At 39.3% G+C, this 21529-nt stretch overlaps 2 protein-coding genes across 2 annotated transcripts in view; one reads left to right on the plus strand and one right to left on the minus strand.

Moving 5' to 3' along the window:
• The window catches only part of LOC119743485 (leucine-rich repeat-containing protein 9-like), a gene marked incomplete at its 3' end in the record, with an annotated part of 155025 nt that overhangs the window by 43132 nt on the left and 90364 nt on the right, over positions 1 to 21529 (minus strand). The window contains 2 exon segments of the mRNA XM_038219907.1: positions 17417 to 17637; positions 19735 to 19912. Of these exon segments, the coding sequence (XP_038075835.1) occupies positions 17417 to 17637; positions 19735 to 19912 (399 nt within the window).
• On the plus strand, positions 6410 to 7532 carry LOC119743505. Its single transcript, XM_038219928.1, has 2 exons — positions 6410 to 6639; positions 7200 to 7532. The coding sequence occupies exons 1-2, from the start codon at positions 6499 to 6501 to the stop codon at positions 7377 to 7379; spliced, it is 321 nt and encodes a 106-aa protein (XP_038075856.1). The 5' UTR covers positions 6410 to 6498; the 3' UTR covers positions 7380 to 7532.

Here is a 21529-nt window from a genome sequence, read left to right on the forward strand (position 1 = left end):
TTTCCCGCTGCTATATGTACATCATATTCGAACCAGCCAACCAATCCCACAAGCTCAGTGGTTGAGTGGTAAGACGTCTGCACTAGAAAGCAGGAGGTCTTGGGTTTGAGTCAAGTGATTTTTTTCCAACTTTCACTCGGGAGGTAACGCGGTGAGTATACAGTGTTTATAAGTTGTCGAAGGGCAATACCTCATATTGATTTACAATTGATATATTTGACGTGTAATTAAATTTCAGTGTTTGTAAAATTGAGCTGGCCAATGACGTATAATTGCCTTTTAAGGATAAATAAAGTATTTTGAACTGAATTGAATAACTTGTGTGGAAAATACCAGTGCAGGGTTCAATGAAATTTGCTCAATGTTGTTAAACCTATTATATTTATTTCTCTTCCTTTAGCGCATGTTTCAATCTTTCCTTTTTACCTGGTTCCGTTCCATTAAACCTTGAAGTTGCTAGAGTGACGCCCATTTTCAAAAGTGGTGACTCACTTGATATCCACAACTATCATCCTATTTCAATCCTTCCTTGTTTCACCAAAATTCTTGAGAGAATTGTCTACAATCGACTCTCTGAATTTCTTCCAAGAACAACACCCTCTTTCGTTAACAATTCGGGTGTCGTCCCGGTCATTGAACGTATATGGCACTCATTCACCTCACTGATTGTATCTCTACTTCTCACTCTTACACTGCTGGTATCTTCATGGATCTTTCCAAAGTTTTTAGTTTGACACTATCGATCACAGCATTTTTATATCTTAACTTGATTTCTATGGTGTCATGGATTGTACCCTTAATTGATTGGTTTAAGAGCTGCCAAGATCAAAGACACCTGTTCACTGTCATCAACAATATTGAATCTTTGTAGGGATCTATCAGCCATGGAGTTCCTCAAGAGTCTATTCTCAGGCCTCTAATATTTCTCTTGTACATCAATGATATTCAATAATCTTTTTCAACGTTGTCTTTTCTACTATTTGCTGACGACGCTATCACCACTTTCTCTAGTTCTAATCTTCACTCTTTGGTTAACAAAATGACAAACTCATACATACTTTTCCTTGGTTCAAATCGAACAAACTTTCTCTAAATCCGAAGTAAAACTAACTTCAACTAACTCTATTTTTCCATTTCCTGTTTGACTTAACAGTGAACCTATTTCGCAGGTTCACTCAACTAAATTTCTTGGAATTATCGTCAATGGCAAACTAACGTGGAATGACTATATCCAAAAGTAACAGATTAATATGTAAAAGTTATGAATGTGGACACTGTCAACGTGGCTCCATCTTAAAGTGTAGTTCATTAGCTTTTCATTGATATCTTATTTGCATCTCTTTCGTCATGGATGACTGAGTAGCACGATCCAAAACAAAGGCCAAGAAACCCCTGTTTCCAAGTTTGTTGAGTAAGTGGCAAGTTAAGCTATGGCATGAATGCACTGTGGCTATATGGACAGTGTGTTCAAAAGGAGGTATGTTATAGATGCTGGTGCTTATATTGGTACAGCTTGTAGACCATAAATCATTCATCATTCCAAAGACTTTTTAATTACAACAAATTCAATAAAAAAACACCTTTAAACAGCTTGCAATGGGCATAGCCAAAACCACTCCAAGTCGGGCAATGCACAAGCTATGTTTTGAGTACAGTTTTGCAAATAATTGTTTTAATGAGTAAACAAATCTTTGAATGATTGATCTTAACAGGAAACATGATATTCCCTTTATACTCAAACACTTTCCATTTGTCTCTCTCCCTCCCCCACCCAACACATAATTTACTGTGACTGTGAACTTGTTTCTGCAGCTCAATTCACAACTGAATTAGTTAAACTTTGAAAAAAGTAAAGGTTTGACCTTGTGATTATCAACAAAATCCCTGGAATGATAATCATTAATGGATTACGATACCCCTATTAACGCACTGTCCACATTACCGCACTGTCCACAGCGCATTATTCCGATAGCTTAACTTGCCACTTATTCAGCAAACTAAGTAACAGAGGTTTGAATACGGGCGATTCCATATACAGAGCGCCACCTAGAGGTTGCCACGGAGAGTCCATCTTTCTAGTTCCGGTCGACAAAAAAATAAATATGGCCGACTTGCCTCGGTTTAAGCGAATGTCAGTAGAAAACTTGAGAATTTTTTGGAAAGAACAGGGAATTCCATTTAGTGGAAAGAAGAGAGGGGAGGGGAGTCAGTAGAGTTGGCAGAAAAGGCGTCAGAGAGGTATAAGGTTTTAGGCGGGAGTAATCATGAAGAGTCGGTGAAAGCACGTCGGAGAGTTGTGACGAGTGACGGGACGGTGTTGGATTTGAATGACCGTGATGTTTCGTGGAGTACAGATTTGAGAGAGATGGCATCCGTGTCTCTCGGAGACGTCTTTGCATATCTTGTCAAGAACTGTGCATGGACACCACAACGGCTATCGCAGTACAAAAGCGACGACGGGTATCTGATGTTCATGGACTGTCATGTGGAAAGCGTAATTTCAGGTGGGCCTAGCCTAGACTAGCAGTAGGCCTAGGCCTACTGGCTATATAACGAAGCCAAGTTTACATTTTTCGTTATTGAAAAAAACGTCCATGAAGTTGTTAAAATTAAAGGCAATGATCGATATCTTGACACAATTTGTATTTCTTTTAATGTTCCAAAACAGAATCTGGAAAGTTGAAGTGAGAAAAAAATAATAAAATTTGGTTAAAACAAAAAACCCTGCATCTCCATAGCATTTTACATGACCAGATAAGTAATGATGGTATGTTGATACTACATGCACATTCTTTGCCCATTTATGTTCGATATGTTTTGCAGGAAGTATTCCTGTATTTGTAGACAAGACCAAAGTGAACAATGTCTAAATAATATATGTCTATGCTATTAACTTGCCTGAAGAATGCATAAAGCTAGCCTCATTTTATTTTTTATGTTTGTGCACTCGGGGTCCCAGTCTACATGAGCACATTTCACATAATTTTGGTTACTAAAAATGACCCATGAGGTTTAAATGGGAAAATTCATTTCATTTTGCTACTCTGTCACCAAAATAGCAGCTTTCTTGCAATTTTTTTGTAAATTGTATGTACATTAATTTTTTTGCCTCTTTCAGGTAAAACACATAGGATAACTTCCCATGAATATGTGAAGGCCACAGTCAAGCCAGAACAACGCCAGACAGGCCAGCGGTACCAGACTTGGGTGCTTCTCACCAGACATGTGGAAGTGATTTCTGCTGGTTGTGGATGTGTTGCAGCGTGAGTGTTATTGGCTGTTTCGGCACTTTGCCGAAACAGCCTTTGTTTTCGTTAAGATTTTTATTGTTATTTTTTTATTTTTTTTATTTTTCAGTCATTTTGCCCATAGCATTTGTACACGTTTTTTTGTTACCGCTACTTTGGGCACTAAAATCAATCCGATTGACTTTATACTTGGCTCACACTAAGACCAGCATCTGAAGTTGTGTGCCGAACATTGACATCATCGTGACATCATCGACTAATTTATCATAGAATTTTGAATATTTAATTTTTCCCATAGACTTTGTACACAGAAATAAAAACAATTGTCGATTTTCAAAGGGCATTTTTGACTCTTTGCCAGTAATTTATTTGCACCAATCTTTGTCCAAGCAAAGACCCTAATTCAAACAACATTGTGTAATGATGACGTCATGATGACGTCATCCGGTGTGTATTTATAGGCAATTAAATTGTGACACTTTTAATATTTAAAAATGCATAAGAAATCAACCGTACGCGTCCGCAGCATTCTGTTACTGGCAAGTGGTAGAGTAGGTTGAGGTCTTTATTTCATTCAGTGTGCGTGAAATCACGTGACCCTTGCTTCCGGTCGAAAAAGGCCAAAACCGGAAGTGGCTTTTTATTTGAAAATGGTTATAGATATGATTTTGCTTTTAACAGTGTTAGTCTTTTGGCTAAAAAGATTCTTTAAATCATCTACCAATGACGTCATGCAATCTTCGAGCGCCCTCTAGCGACAGGTTGAAAATTAGCAAAAATGTATTTTGAATAGATGTCTGTGGCGAAGTTTGTCGGAATCGCCTAAATATTGGTGTATATGATGACCTTGACCCACTTAAGACGTGTGTGAAGTTTTAAGCTATGACGTCATCAGACCGGAAGTTATAATAAAAAGACCCTTTTTCATTTGAAAATCCCTGAAAAATCAACCATGGCAGTTTTTATGTTAGTTTTTACTTTGTCGATTTAAGGGTGGGTCTAAAACATTTCAAAGCTTCGAGGCAATAAGCGAACTCGGACATGCCCTGCGCACGCTTAAAACTTCAGGCTGACAATACCTCTGCTCTAAAACATGCACAGAATGTCTATATGTACATACACGTACGTTACGCACATACATGTACATCGTATGTCAGTCAGCCTGCAGAGCACGTGTTGCCGAGGTCAAATCCTGTCCACATCACAGTGACTGTTTTAGCCGATTTTCGGCTAACTTTGACATATTTTATGTTCATGCATGCGCATAGTCAGGGACGTATAATAGCAAATCATAATGCCGAAAAGCCCTATGTTACGTATTTAAAGGTGCCGTTTTTCTGCAGTGGGATTTTCCACAAGTCTTTTCCTATACAACACTGATATCTTACTGAGTAGTTCTGAACTTCAGCCGAGAATTACTATGAGAAGGAAAGAGAAATCGTATTTTTTTCGCGCTGTCATTCAATTGAACATATTCCTAAGGGTCAGAATATCAAGTAATATTTCATAAAAATGTTCAGTTCAAATGCAAATTACAAATTTAAAGGTGCAATGTTTCTGCAGTGTTTTTTTTTTTTTAGCCCGTTAACTTTGTACACGTGTTAGCCCGTTGACTTTGTACACGTTTTCAAGCCACCATTTCTATAACTTGGCGATCTGGAATCGTCATCAATGTTACAGCCAAGGAAGACCCTCATACAAAAATAATGCCAAGACTATGACGTCGTGATGACGTCATCCCCTAATTTTTTTTATTGATTTTTGAAAATTTACGTGCATATTATGAAGTCCTATATCTACAGAACTGTAAGTCTGATTGGGTCTAAACTTGGTATGTGGCTAGACCGGGATGTGTTATAGGTAAGAAAAAATTAGGTGGTCGAGACCTGAACATGATTTTTGCAGGAATTGATAGAATTATCGAGGGTCTTCATTTTTTAAATATGTGCAAATAAATCACATGAACCTTTCTTCTGGTTGAAACCGGAAGTGCTTTGTAATTTAAAATTGGTGAAAGACGCGAACTTGCTTTCAACGATGTTTGCTCTGGCTAAGTTGTTCTTTACCATAATATTATAGTAATAGATGAAACTTTATGTGACGTCATCACGTGACATGTGACGTCATAATTCAAAGCCCTATGCGAATGGAATCACATATTATATGCCACCATTTATTATAAACAGAACTACACATCCTTCGTTGATGGAACACATGACACATGTCACATGTCACAAAAAGCTACCAAAACAGCCCTATGTTTGTCCACAAACATATGTCTAGTTTTACACCATTTCATAATACTAGGGGTGGATCCAGGGGAGGGCCAAAGGGCTCATGATGCTTTTTACTGTGTATTTCTTTCAGAAAAAAACATTAAGTTTACAACGAAAGGGGGTACCTTTCAACCTTTACATGCATATAATTGCAATCCATCTGGAGTATATGGAAATGCATTCAAACAGGCCATTTTGCTTCTAAAGGATTGAGCTCTAACATTGGAAAACTTTAAAGATCCTGATTTTTTTCTACACACTATTGCACCAGTGTAAAAATCACTAAGACTGTTTTTCCTAGCGCTCCATCATCTCCATACGTGTTCATATCATAATGCTTTCCAGTGTTACCATTCTAAACTTGGAGGGAGACAGATATACATGCAGCGTTTTGATGCCCCTGATCATAATGCTTTCCAGTGTTACCATTCTAAACTTGGAGGGAGACAGATATACATGCAGCGTTTTGATGCCCCTGATCATAATGCTTTCCAGTGTTACCATTCTAAACTTGGAGGGAGACAGATATACATGCAGCGTTTTGATGCCCCTGATCATAATGCTTTCCAGTGTTACCATTCTAAACTTGGAGGGAGACAGATATACATGCAGCGTTTTGATGCCCCTGATCATAATGCTTTCCAGTGTTACCATTCTAAACTTGGAGGGAGACAGATATACATGCAGCGTTTTGATGCCCCTGATCATAATGCTTTCCAGTGTTACCATTCTAAACTTGGAGGGAGACAGATATACATGCAGCGTTTTGATGCTCCTGTTATACAGTTACAGTTTTTAAAGTGTGTATTGGTTTTATTTTCGTTTTTGTTGTTTTCCCCAGAGATGATTGTTCATGTAAGCACGTCATTGCTCTACTCTTTTCAGTACGTGACTTTGTTGATAGGCGAACGGACAAGGGGACTGCTATTGGCACCGATGAGCCATGTCTGTGGACAAAGCCTCACAAGTCCTCAATGCCTGTGAAAGTGGACGAGTTAGACTACAGGAGAGAAAAGAAAATGCCAAGGAAACCTGGTCCAACTCCAGAGCACTTCACTCCCTCAAAGATGATAAAAGCCACATCTATTGCTAACATCCAGGATCATCTTAAAAAGGTGAATAGAGTGTAGGTGATGTTTTATTTCAAAGGCGAGTTTAATGATACAAAAAGCCAGTCAGTAACATTAAAAACTGATTATGAGTGAAAGTCAGGATGCTCACATTCAGTACTACAGCCTTATATGATTTGGTCTTTGTAAATGCACATTTTTAAATTCCATGATTGGTCAACCTCACAGCATTTTAGAAAATGGTAACTTCTGTACATGCAGATAAATCGGATCATAATTTGCATAAAGTTGTTATTTAAATTTGCATAATGTTGTTGCTTTCTTGGTCTATATACTTTACATATATTTTTGTTGAGGAGATGATGGTATGTGGGTTCTGGTAAGCTCAACCCTAGGCATTGCTCCTTATAAACTCAACCTTTGCTCATTGCCTTGCCGCTGTCAAGGGAGAAGTCTTTTTAAGCTGAGGTGGCAAGGGATGAGTTTGTCAATGGCCAAAGTTGACCACCATTCTCTGGAGTGAAGTCAGGAATATTGAAAATTATTTTTGATGATTGGTTAGAAGTCTATACAAGACAGTGTTTCTTGGTGTGTGTTTTCTTCAGGTTTGTGAAGAGTCACATTCAGGAGCCCTTTTCCTGACATTAGCCAACGATCCACCAGTGGCACAGTCTCCTGTACTTGTACCTTCTGTCAAGGACCTCTACCAGCAGTACCAAGCATCATCACAGGATGGCAGTTTCGTTGATTACTTCGCTGCAAACACAACTTGGCTTCAACAATGAGCATATTGAAGCAGTCAGGAACTTTAAGCAGTCTGACCCAGCTTGGTTCAAAGCAAGAGAAGGGAGAATTACTGCAAGTAATGCAGACTCAGGAAGATCTGCACGTGATATAAACAAATGCAAATCCCTGCTTGATAAAATCTCAGGCAAAAATCAGTCATTTACAATGTACTAGTCAAGCAGTGGAATTTGGGAAAACGCATGAAGCTGTAGCAAGGCAGCTATACAGAGAAACTGAGTCAAGAAAACATACAGACTTTGAATTAGAAGAGTGTGGACTCTTACTGGACAAGAATGCTCCCTTCATGGGGGCATCCCCACATGGGATCATCTCATGCAAGTGCCATGGACAAAAGCTTCTGGAAATAAAGTGTTCATGCAAGCATAAGGACATCAGTCCAGAAGACATCCCAGAGGATGATCCTTCTTATCACTTACAGCGGATGGATGGAAGGTTGAACCTGAAGAAAACCTCACCATGGTACAGCCAAGTGCAGTTTCAAATGGGAGTGACAAACATTACATGTGACTTGTTGCTATATACCCTGAATTGTAACAATTACTTTGCAATTTGATGAAGAAAGATGGATACTGTTGTAAGAGAAGGCAGAACTTGTATTCCTCCATTCAGTATCACACAGCCCTGAAGGGTAATAGTACTACTCTTACTCTTCAGCGAAACAGCTACCTGTGATGTGCGGGGCCCGACTGGGCCTGGGCCAGTTATGTACAATAACCCATGATCAATGTCCCAGGTGATCCCGGGACTGCTACATAAGAAAGAAAAAAGATTCAAAGTGTTGAAAAAAGCTTAACACTTAATTTTCTGATCCAAGCTCAATGGAATTGGACTAATACTCTTAACTCAGGAATACAAGTACTCGTATTCGAATTATGAAGAGAGTAGTACACTTAGGGCATATTCATCTGACAATTAAATTGGGATATGAAGGATTCCAGATACATTACGACATTGCTCCAGAGCTTTAGATATTAAGTGTATCACCAGTCCGGTCTATGCCCCAAAAAGTAGATAAAGTGTTTTGTTTTGTTTTGATTGTTTGTTTGTGGTGTTGTTTTTTTTTGGGGGGGGGGGGGATTTGAACCCTATTCTATGTCAGTTTCCGTGTATTATTGTTTTGATTCAAATATTTTTGGGAAAACCAAATGCTGATTTTTAATCAGTTCGGATGTTCAAATTATTTATAGTATAAGTAAAGAAACAGAGAATACTCGAATATGCCTTCCTTTCAGTTGTGTAATTTAATATTTTATATTGCCACAAGTGATTCTGTATGTCAGTATATATTATATAAGTACTTTAATAAACAATGCGAATAAATATATAATTACAATTAATTATTTGAAAAAAATCAACATTAAGTCTCATTAAATATTATGTAAATACTTCAATAAACCAGCCTGTGTCATGTTTCTGTCATTACAGTTATGACGACAAAGAGCCTTTTAATCCCCCAAAATAAAAAAATTAATTCAATATGAAATATTAATGAGAAAACAACTTTTCTACTGTTTCTACTAAGCACAGGGGTGTGAGTGACCACTTATAAAAATAGCTGAAAAAAGGTGTAAAGAACTTTGGAAATCTTCTATACTTTTGTCCACAGCAAGTGAGGGAAAAAGCTGAAAAAAGCTGAAATCCAAAACAACCAAGCTGAAATCAGCTTTAAAGCTGAGATTTCACACCCCTGTAAGCAGCTGCATGATATGGGCCCCTGCTCTCTGACTAAGTATTCATAAACGCTTATGAGGTTTCCTCTTGGACACTTTGACCTTCTTCAGGTTTTGCTCATTTTTAGAGTAGTACAGGGGATCATGAAGATTACATAAAGCAGCCACAAGTTTGACAATCATTGGGGCACAACTCTGTAAGGAACAAGGCATTTGATGCTTCACTATTCGCCAGCACTTAACCCGTTGGATTGCCCTTTCTACATGGATAAGAAGTCTTCCAATTTTCTTGTTTTTCTTATTTCCTCAACATTTAATCTCTTTCCCTTTGCATGTGCCATTTTCTGGTAAATGGAGGGGCGATGAGCATTGAATTTTCAAGAGCACATCTTCAATATGGAAACCCCTATCTGCCATCACATCGTCTCTATCATCAAGCTTTTCTATCTGTTTCTGTTTCTGTTTCTGTTCCATAAACGTACAAACACCTAGAAGGTTGTCGACGTACGTTGGTCAGGGTCAGGTGTGCAGCAACTAAATTCTTGATTGGGTTTTGGAAGCCAGGTCTTGAATGTTGATGTTGTCCAGTGCCAGTTTGAAAGTCTTAATGTCAGGTGAAGAGCGGATGTTAGGGTGAAGTTGATTCCATTCTAGGATGGTCTTTGGGTACATTGAGTAACGAAAGCAGTCCTTATTTGTGGTGATGACTCTATATGAGAAAGGTCCGGTCTGTCTAGTAGAAACCCCCTTGATGAGTTGACGATGTTCAGATAATCTTCCATATTACTCGGTGTAAGCCCATGGGTTTCTTTGTAGAGTGTGACTAATCGAACTTTGGTCCTTCGATCTTGAAGAGTGTCCCATTTGAGTTTATTCATCATTGCTGAGATGCTTGACTCCCTGCTGTAGTCTTGCATAACAAATCTAGCTGCTCTGTGTTGAATGCTTTCTAATTTCTTTTTATCCGACGCATGATGAGGATCCCAAATGGCGGAACAATATTCTAGCCTTGGTCTGACTAGTGTCTGATACGCAATGGACTTGGTATTACTGTTGCAGTGGTGGATGTTTCTCTTGAGTAGCCCGAGCATACGATTGGCTTTAGAGATGATCTGATCAATGTGAGTGGACCACTTGAGATCAATCCACTCTTCTCTGTTAGACATTTATCCGAGATGTTTCCTGACCAAAGATCACTGACAAAAGTAAATGCTCCATTCGGAGCTACCCCAAACAAAACCTTGTATGTATTGTGACTTTTATACTGCGAGAATGTTTTCTACTGTTCATCCTTGTTTCGTGGTCTGTCTACAAAAAACTCTGAACAGTCAATTACAACACGTGTGTTAGGAAATGCATTATTAAAGTCAGCCGGCATCCATCTTCTTATGTGTTCCTGTGATGGCCAAATCAGTAGGGCTGGAACAAGTGTCTGGTGCATGTAACTGATCCAGGTGGTGGTGATCCTTGTCACTGTTGAACAGCTAACTTGAAGCAGATCAGCCAGACTGAGAAGTGGAAGGTCAAGACTTAGTCGCATTAAGCACATGATGAACTGGAAGAAGGCAGGCAGAGAAGATGAACCTGAACAATTTAATTTGGTAATTCCAATCGTCATTTTCTCATCAATATTAATCTATAGAAATCTCTTCATAATTATTTTTTTTTAAATTATTGTAAAGCACCTGTCAGGAAAAGGAAAAGTTTGATTCAGTATTTTATTCATTTTGGTGTTGTAAATAAAAAAAAATACACAATAAACCTCGAGTATTTGTTGTGTCATTTTTTTCTATTTTAATATACAAAATCTGCACACAATGTTGAGACTTTTGAATTTGCTCACTGTTATTCATTATTGTCTAGTTCAGACATCATTGTCAAAATATTGGTATCGCAAAAAACCCAGACGTGTTTTTAACAGTTGATTTTAAAATTAGAATTGGCGAAGTAAAACAAATAAGATGACCGTCCGTTTTTTGGTTTTTTTTAAAGAGGAAAATTTTATTGAAATAATGGGCTAAGATAAGATAGCCATATTTAGCTTACAGTTACACGATATGTGCTTTTAAAGGAGGAGGCCCTTTTTATTTGAGAGTTTTGGGTTGTCTACTTCAACCTAAAGTGTGACCACAAAACCTTCCTAAAGTACTTATTGAACATCACTTAAGTTTGTAGAATCATCTGAAGTTGTAAAAAAAAAAAAAAAAAAAAAGAAGTTACAAAAAATGATGCATCCTCAAATACAAAAGAAGTGAGCAGGGAAAATCCACTGGTATATTGTTTTACTTGGCCTTGGATAATGTTTCACAATTGTATGCCTAAAGTTTGATCACAGTTTCTGTAGGCCTAATCGTGGCTAATTATCCTCAGGGTATTTTGTGCAAAGCCTATTATTACTAGCCCCATAAATGTGGCCAATTTACTGGACTAGGCCTACAATACCTCAGTAAAGAAGGCCACACTTGGAATATGTACCCGAAAATTTAGAACTTTGTCAAGTTTTTATTTTAACATTTAGACTTTAGTTGTAGTTTATTTACGCTTTAGAAGCACACTCGCCTTCTTTATAGCACTGGAAAAGTAGTCCCCTCTTTTCAGACATCTACATTTCGTGTAATTTTGTATTGGATTTTAGATACGCAAACATGTGCAAACAAACCTGGAAATAACACGAAATACATATGTCTGAAAAAGGGCCGGGGGGGGGGGGGGGCTAATTTTCTTTCGCTATAAAGAGGGTGAGTATGCTTCTAAAGCGTAAATAAACTAGAAACTAGAACGGCGAAGCCGCCATGGCTCGCTGTCCAAGGCAGGAAGGGAGGCTGAAGGTAGGGTTGGGGATGGGCATGATGGAAGGGGATCAGGATTCTTGTTGATGTGCCTAGGTGTAGGGGTCAGTTTTTAAATGTCAACATAAAAAGTCAACAGATTACCTAATAAATACACGTGTATATAGGTTAGCCGTCACTGTATTATGGGGGAGTTTTCCATTGCTAGGGTAATTAGGACCCAGTTGTGAATTTTTGCAGCCCCAACAGTGTCTTCTGCTCCCCATACTTGTATTACCATGTAAAAACTCTTGTGTAGTCGCCACAAATGCAGAACAAGAATGGGTATACATGTACATGTAGACACAGCACCATCACCACCTCCCCCAAACCTTACCCCATCCCAAAACCTTATCCCATCCCCAACCCGCCCCCTCCCCCACCCAACCCCCTACCCACACCCATTCCATCCTCCCCATACCATCCCCACCCTATCAGCTACACATCCCAACCCCACCAAAACTCCAATCCCTATCTCCTTCCCCCTCCCCTACCTCAACTCCCTACACCCACCTACCCTATCTTCCCCTATCTGTCCTTACCCACTCTACACATCCCCACCCTAACCCTTACCAAGGGCGGATCCGGGGGGGGGGGGGGGGCAAAGGGGGTCATGGCCCCCCCCCCAAAACGAAACCAATTTTTTTTTTTTTTAATGTGACATCGCAATAAAGGCAGGCAATGAGTACACCACCATCTTTTCCTAAAAAAAAAATTGGTTAAAGTGGTCAGAAATTGCCTCAGATCGCACCACAGAGCATCTAGAATCCAAAAACTTTTCGGGGCCCTTAAGCGGGCCCCGAACCCCACGCCGTAATTTTTTAGACCCACTTTTTGGGGGGACCAAATTTTTTTTTGGCCCCCCCAAAAATTGTGTTCTGAATTCCAATATCCCGCCCACCCCATTCCCCCACCCATACATCCCCACCTGACCCCATGCAACCCCTACTCTGATCCCTATATACTGCCCCCTCCCCTTATCCAACCCCTACAACAACCCATTCCTACCCATCCCTACACATCCCCAACCCAACCCCTACTCCGATCCTATATCCCTCCCCCTGCCCAACCCCCTCCTAACCCAACCCCTACATCCATGCCCATCCTCTCCCTACCTGTCTCCCCCTACCTGTCTCTCCCTGCCTGTTCCCACCACACCCCTACAAATCCCCACCCCACCCAAACCCAGTATTCCAACCCCTCTCCCCACCCCACCCCGCCCCACCCATCCTAGCTCCCCTACTCATCCTACTCACACAAACCCTAACTCCAACCCTATCCCCCAACCCACCTCACCCCACCCTCCCCTACCCCATCCCGACTCCAACCCCATAAACTAAAAGATCAAACCAGAAGCTCATGCACATCCCCAAAATGCATAGTGTACATGTACATGTTATACCGGTATACACACACGTACATGTTATACCAGTATACATGTAACAATTAAAAACTTTAACATTTCCTTGAATTAAAGTTCCTCAATAAAATCATAAAATTTACTGCAATGATATGAACCTAACTGAAGTTATAGAGATGATACATGACAACTGCATTTAATTTTTTCCCCAAGTTAACTAGTCCAAAAAAACTTCAACATGTTTATCTGAACGTGGACGGCCGTTCTGACCATACCACCCTTGTGGGGTGATGTTCCTTTCAGGACACATCACCCCACTTTTTTCACAATAGAAAAATATCACCCCAGAAGGGAATCTTTAGAAAAAGGGATAATGGGAACACAATGCTATCACCCCACAATTCCGTCTGGCTGAAATGTCCGTCTGTCCAGCGTGCCGGGCGCCCGGACAGACGGACGGAAATTGGTATTACATAGGCTCGCATCTGCCTCGCAGCTCGCCAATAAAGTCTTAATGTGAAAATAAAAACTTGACAAAGTTCTCCATGTTCGGGTAGGCCTACATATTCCAAGTGTGGCCTTTAATTATGTACGGAGGTAGTCCAGTGAATTGGCCATATTTATGGGGCTAGGCCTACGTTCATTTATTTAGGCTAGGGCCTAGGCTGAGATTTTCACGATTACTGACACTGTTACTTACGTCCAAGCTCCATTGAACTTTCTTCAACTTCACTCTCTCCCTCATCCATGATTGAGCTAGAATCAGGCCTTTCAGGGCCAGGCTCATCAAGGGACTCCTCCGTTTTGTTTCTGGCTGCATCAAGCTTCTACAATGCAGCGAGCGATCGTGGGTTCACTGGTTTTCCCCAGTTGTTCCATGAGAAATACTTGGGATCCCCATGGGCATTTCCATGCGCTTGGGATCACCATGCGCTTGGTTATGGTCAGCTCGTTTTTACCTCCACGCCTGATTAGACGCTTCCATCTCGCCATGGTAGCAGGATTTTGGCTTGGCCATTTAATCCATGTTATTCCATCTATATATTTATTTTTCAGCCTTTTTGAGCTTGGACGTATGGGCATAACATTCTGCAGCTTCACAAAAAAAAAAACATCTCGATAAATATAAAACAAAATGAAAATAATCGAATCACAAGCTAGCGAAATAAGAATAAGAATTGAGTAGATGTGATCTAAGATTTTTAACAAAGACAGAGAAGGAAGGTGCTGATTTTAAGAAGTCATCTAGACTATTCCAGTATAATGCAAGGGCGGATCCAGAACACAATTTTTTTGGGGGGCCAAAAAAAATTTTGGTCCCCCCAAAAAGTGGGCAAAAAAAATTACGGCGTGGGGTTCGGGGCCCGCTTAAGGGCCCCGAAAAATTTTTGGATTCTAGATGCTCTGTGGTGCGATCTGAGGCAATTTCTGACACACTTTAACCAATGTTTTTTTGAGGAAAAGATGGTGGTGTACTCATTGCCTGCCTTTATTGCGATGTCACATAAAAAAAAAAAAAATTGGTTTCGTTTTTGGGGGGGCCATGGCCCCCTTTGGCCCCCCCCCCTGGATCCGCCCTTGGTATAATGTACCACGTTGAATAACGCTATTTTTAGACAATGTTGTTCTGTTGAATTGGACATATAAATTTCTCCTACTAGTGCTTCGGGTATTATACAAATGAATATCAGATGTGAGCATAAAGAAGGGGTTGAAACAAGTAGGTAATGCATTGTGTGTAAACCTATACATAAATTTGCCCTGGTTAAAGTAGTATAAGTCATTGAATTGTTAGAGTCTCAAATTTGCAAATAAAGGAAGGGTACGATCACGATAACCAGCATGAGATATTAATCGGACTGCTCGCTTTTGTAACATGAGCAGTTTGTTGCATTTGGATGGTGAACCACCCCAAGTCAAAATTGAATAATTTAGATATGGCAAAATAAAGGAATTGTACAAGGTAATTAAGTTCTACTGGGGAGGTAATATTTTAAACGATTCATTATGCCAACATTTTTTGATATTTTTGTCGCTATTTCATCGATGTGTTTTTTGCAAGTGAGATTCTCGTCAATAGTTATGCCCAAGAATTTAGTGCTTTTTACTTGACTTAGATTGGAATCGTTTAAAATTAAGGGAACCGATTGAGTGTATTTATACCGATGGGCACAAAAAATCATATAGTTCGATTTTTCAACAAATTAATGCAAAGTTTGTTAGCTAAGAGCCAAGTACTAATTATTTTCAATTCAACATTAAGGTTTCTAATAGCAGTATCAACATTTTTATGAGTATATAAAAATTTAGTGTCATCGGCAAATAAAAAAAAATGAAATAATAAGAGATGTTAATGATATCATTAATATAAATGATAAAAAGTATTGGGCCTAATACAGAACCCTGTGGTACCCCACAAGTAATATCTCGATAGGAAGAAATTACAGAATTATATGACACGTACTGCTTTCTATTACTCAAATAACTTTTAAATAAGTCAAGTGATATTCCCCGCACACCGTAGTGTTCCAACTTGCTTATTAAAATATCATGATTGACTGTATCAAAAGCTTTTGACAAGTCTAGAAATATGCCAATCGAGAAATTATTATGTTCAATTGCGGTACATATTTTACTTAGAACATAGGATGTTGCCAGATCAGTTGACTTTTTTTGTCTAAAACCAAATTGTGCATCAGACACGATATCGTGCTTGTTCATAAAAGATATTAATCTTGTGTAAATTAACTTTTCAAATAATTTGGAAAATGTGGACAATACCGATATGGGTCTATAATTACCAATATCATGCTTACAACCTTTTTTGTAGATTGGTGTAACCTGTGCTATTTTTAAATCATCAGGAAATACATATGTACGTGCACAGTAACGAATCAAATGTGTGCGTGGTCCGGTATGTACATGTATACCACGCACGCATTGACTGCAGCACAAGTCATTCAATAAGACGACCCCCAAAATGGACAGAGCGCATGCGTACAGACTAGAGGAGGTACTGGTATTGGGACACCCTTTTGCGACACCGATGCATGCAGCAATCGATCACGGGCTGTGCCAAACCACTTTTCACTCGTCACTTCTTGCCAACTGCAGTACAAGAAGTCGATGCCAATGCGTGATTTTTTGAATGCCGACTTACACAAAGGATTTTGTAATGCTTTTTATGGAAAGGGGACCGAGAGTAACACGACGACTTGAGCGAAATGGCGACTTACAAAAGCGGACTTAGAAATAAAAAATTCAATGGAAATGCATCACGGACAATCGGGCCTTTAGTCAGACGGCCACCTTGAGCGATTTGACGAGTTGTACGATGTCGGTTTAGCCGGAGTTTACTGTAGTTTGAATTGGTAAAAAGGCGATGGACTAGAAAAGCTAAAATGGTTCTTAACATGTATGTTACTTAACAGGCAGGGTAAAGCGGAACACCCAAATGATGTTTTATCCAAATGATCCCTATGCAAATAAAAAGGCATTGAACATATCTGTACATACCTGCTTCAATTTAACCAGCTGTATAAAAAGCCTAAATAGCGGTAAAACTAAATACCCAAAAATATAAAAATAACATGTTCTTCTATAACAGTTTTTAAATCCCATAGCAACTAGGTTACGTAACTTAAGTTCACAGAGGTCCAAACACTTTAAGAATTCCTTCGAAATCAGAGCAAGTAGCCCAGTGAATGGCAACTTTGACAGGGCTTTTGATAGTGTACGTATTGCCGTATTCTAAGCATTTGAATGGCACAATATGAAATGACAGGGGAGTTATGTACTTAGAAAAATGCACTTAAATTGTCTATTTCTCTTCAATTGTCCTTTGCCCAGCATAGTGGGCGAGGCCAAGCCTCGTTAATATATAAAACAGATATGTGTTGCATAAAAGGGTAAACTGTAGCCTATGATATTTTCTTCCCCATTATGTCACCACAAAACAAACCTTTTGGAGGTTTGTGACTTGCCCCTAGCCTAACACCAATTAACAGAAAAGATTGCAGTCCTATAAGGAACATGGGGGACATGTTGAAAAAAACAATCTTTTTGGTACCTCAATCAATCAAACTTGGACTAAACTAGTTCTGCTGAGAATCAAGTATTATTACCTTGTTTGCTGGATAAGCATCATATGCACCTACCTTGAGATTGAAAATCTCTCTGATATTCTGGATACGATTATTCCCAATGTATAACTCCAAAAGGGACAGTGTTTTTGCTAGTCCAGCAAGAGATGAGATCCTGTTGTTACAAACAGCTAGGCACTGGAGTTGGGTCAACCTCTCCAACCCTGCTGCTTCTAGTGTGCTTATATTATTGGAGCTGAGATTCAAGGTATGCAGCTTCGTCAGTTTACCAATGCCTATCAACAGCAATGAGAGATTACAAATTAAATGTAGATTGATACATTAATTCTTTGGCAAAATAGTGACCATAGTGAGCAGGGGTTTGAACCTGTAACCACTGGATTGCCGCTCGGGTGCTCTACCAAATGGGCTATCCAGCCCTATGTTGGCAGTTCCCCAAGTTGTCAATATCTTTGTTCAAGGGGCGTTAGTCATAAGCCATAAACCAGTATGCCATGCAGCCAGGAATCACACCAAAAGTCACAATGCAGACCTGGGAAATAGTATATGGATCTCTCAGAGAGGATATGGCTTTTTATTACAGACTAGCTCAAATGAACCACAAAGGGAAACGACTCTAGTGAATTATAACAATTTTAGAAAACTTGATCAAAGAAATTAACTGGGGTGGGGTTTGAACTTACGACCTCCGGATTACATGGGGCTGAATAGCTCAGTTGGTGGAGCTCATTTGGTACAGCATCGCAAGGATAGGGCTGATTAATAATCCACAGGTCGCAGGTTCAAACCCCGCTCCAGTCAATTTCTTGGTTCAACTTTTCAAAAAACGAATTATTAAACAAAAAACAACATTTCTATATTATGTTAATTTGCTTGTTTCAATTACAAAAGTTCAGAGAACACACCTTGAAAAGGCTTGGGGCATTTTGTCTGGATTCTTTTGGGCAAGTCCAAGAAAAGGTCCCATTGTGTCCTATACTTAACACACCATTTTCTTTAATTTAAATAATCATCACAAAGACTAATAACATAAACATTCTTGTTGTTATTCTCCTTGCAGATGTCCAATAGAGGAATAAAAAACACTGAAATCCAGAGGGTTAAACTTTGTTATGTATGGTTGTTACGTATGGGATGTAACATGCGTGAATTCTTATACTTGCCCTTTTATGTAATTCTAGGTTGCATACAATCTTTTTGACCTTTTATTACCATAACTTAACATGGGGCCGTATCATAGGTCCGACACCTCATAGGTCTGAAATTTTTGACGTATGATACGTCGGACTTATGAGGCATACAATTTATTTATTCCACCTCATTAATTGGTCCGATGCCTCATAAGTCTGACGTTGGAAAACGAGGCGTCAGACATATGAGGCGTTGGAGCTATGGACCATTACCAGGAAAGGTTCATTTGTCCAACAAGGGAAGAACGAGATTTAAAACAAATTCCAACATTTAAAGCCCGCGAGGTTGTCTACGGTGGGGGTGGGGGGGGGGGTCTGGTGCATCCCTTAATGTCAATGTGTAATCACTATCTCTAACTATTACAGGCACTAGCATTCTGACATTTTATGCAATAAATAATGGCTGTCGTACTAATGAGGCGTCGGACTTATGAGGCATCGGACTTATGAAGCGTCGCACTTATGGACAGAAAAATAAAAGTAAATTTAATTGTCGGTCCTATGGGGGTCAGAGCTATGAGGCCTCGGACTATGAAACATTGAACTTATGATGCGTTGGACCTATGAGGCGTCAGACTTATGAGCGGACCCCCATAACATGTGCGATTAAAAAAGAATGAAACAAACAAAACATTACTGACTTGATTGCATTTTTTGCTTAGAGCTCAGTCCATCATTTGCAGCTATCCTAAAAGTAACTGACGTAATTTATTTTTGAAAAACATAAGGGGACTAAACTCCCTGTAAATTTTTTTCTGACATGCTGTCATTTTGAAGAAATCAGTGAAAGAAAACCAACGATGCATCTTTTGTTGGAAATTTCAGTCAGTAGTTCTTTTTATTTGGGCAAGCGTTGACACGATGCATGGCTATATTTGTTGATTCAATGCGCAACATCGCATAGCTACAATCAGCTCAGTGAAAACATGTCTCGGACACTAAATTCAGGCCCAATTCAAACCATGACTCAGCAACTTTGATTTGAAATCGAGATCCTAGAATGTTGTTTTTCTCGGAATATACAACATTCACTGAACTGAAAAAGTCATCAGGTTTAGTTGTTCAGCACCCTTAGATTTTGAGCACATCTGCTGCTTCTAATGAACAAAATGCACAAAATACAATTGATGGACTGTACCTTTAAGTGATTGCATTTGTTTTGCAGAATTTATTTACACAAACCTTCCAATTTATAAATGCAATTATCCTCAAGAGCAAGTTCCTCTAGTTGTGTGCATTCATCTAAGCCTTCGATCTTTGTCAGGTCATTGTTATTGAAGGAAGCCCATCGAAGATTTACTAATCTCTCTAGGTTGGACAATTTGCTGATATGCTGCCCATCAAGATTAAGTGTTGTTACCTGTTGTTACAAAATAAAGAAAAGATCCAGGGAAGAAATGCAACTACATGTAATAAACATATCTTTATAGGTCAAACCTCAAGGGAACAGGTTCAAAATTTGACTTAAGCAGAGTTTTGAGTTAAGCAGGGTTGTAAATCATTGTTATACTACTGAAGGGAATGGAATCTTTGTTTAACTTATCAGCAGTTTTTAGTTATTAGAGTTTGACTTATCGAAATTTCACTGTACATTTTTAAATATCAGTTTAATGATTTTCACAAGATGAGTATGGTGATTCATATCATCTTTCAATTCCCATTCATAAATACCTAATAGAGTTTACCCATCCCTTTTGGTCGAGAGCCCATCATATTTTTTGTAGGAAAATGTCCCTTTTTTGGGGGGGGGGGGGAATAAATATGTGCATTATCAGCGTCCAGACTCCAAACCGGTCTCAAACGGAGTGTTCAACAACGACTAAGCCCATATTTATGAGATTTTGTCACAACGCATGTATTTTGACAAAATTCATTATACTTGGGGAAACATGGGTTTACTGCTACTCATGGTTTCAACCGGCTTATTTTGCAATTTACACTGCCATGAGGGTCAGTGTGTAAATTTTAACAGCTTAATAATGTGAGGTGTATAAAATGCTCTATTACAACACAACAAATTCCCATTGTTTAACCCTTTAAATACCTGCAAAATTGACTTTTCTCCAAAAGCTGGGATCCTGAGAAGGATTCTGAGAAGGATCCTGGCACTAATTATGCATAGTGTTGACCAATCACAACAGGGAGTTTTAACCAATCATGTTAGACCATTACCAAGATTTGACCAATCAGGACACAGCTGTAGAACACAGTGCTAAAGTGTAGGAGGGAAAATGCACATCTGTGTGTGTCTCATTCTGTCACAGCTTTTAGGCCAAAAAAAAAATAAGTCGGTCTCTGGTCAGCGCGCGCGTCGATTTTAATCATGCGCGTCGATCTTTTTTTTTCTCCAAAATGTTCCGCGGTAGCTCCAACAGCGCCCTCTATTTCCGCACCTCCTCAATTTTTTTTTTACCAAAGAGCACCAAGGAATTGGAAATTGCACCAAGGCAAATGATCGAAAGCACCAAGGCAAATTATGGAGGACACCAATGTACATGAGGACACCAAAAAAAAAAAATAGTACCCTACCTTGTCTGTACAATCCAAGCTTGAAGAAAAAAAAAAAAGCCGCGTGGCCGCGTCAATTCCGGAACTTTGGTCTGACCAGAGACCGAATATTTTTTTTTTTGGCCTTAGTGCAAGCTGGATAAATTTACCCACCACCACCCCAGCTCCTGCCTACTCTTGTATGTTATTCGAATGGCGTCTTTAACAGGATTCGAAGACAGCCCATGCCTAATACATGTACATGTACACACATGAGTTTACATGTAGCATTAGTTTTATGGGTATGTTACTGATATTGTTGCTGATATTGTTTAATACTGATATTGATGTTTTTAGTAATACAATGTGATTTGAACTTTGTAAGGGGCAGCCACTCCCCCTTACATACCCCAGGGGTCGGATGTGCTGTATTTCCATAGCGCAGCCATGGCTGCCCCCACAGATGTGGACTGGGTCATATGCGTGCCCA

This window comes from Patiria miniata, unplaced genomic scaffold, assembly GCF_015706575.1.
Source record: "Patiria miniata isolate m_02_andy unplaced genomic scaffold, ASM1570657v1 HiC_scaffold_11, whole genome shotgun sequence".
Lineage (NCBI taxonomy): Eukaryota > Metazoa > Echinodermata > Asteroidea > Valvatida > Asterinidae > Patiria > Patiria miniata.

What these genes read in the sequence shown, in the direction of transcription:
- LOC119743505 (XM_038219928.1), top strand. Translation starts at nt 6,499, where the DNA reads ATGCCTGTGAAAGTGGACGAGTTAGACTACAGGAGAGAAAAGAAAATG. An exon ending in TCCAGGATCATCTTAAAAAG is followed by an intron (nt 6,640 to 7,199) that starts GTGAATAGAGTG and finishes TGTTTTCTTCAG; the next exon opens with GTTTGTGAAGAGTCACATTC.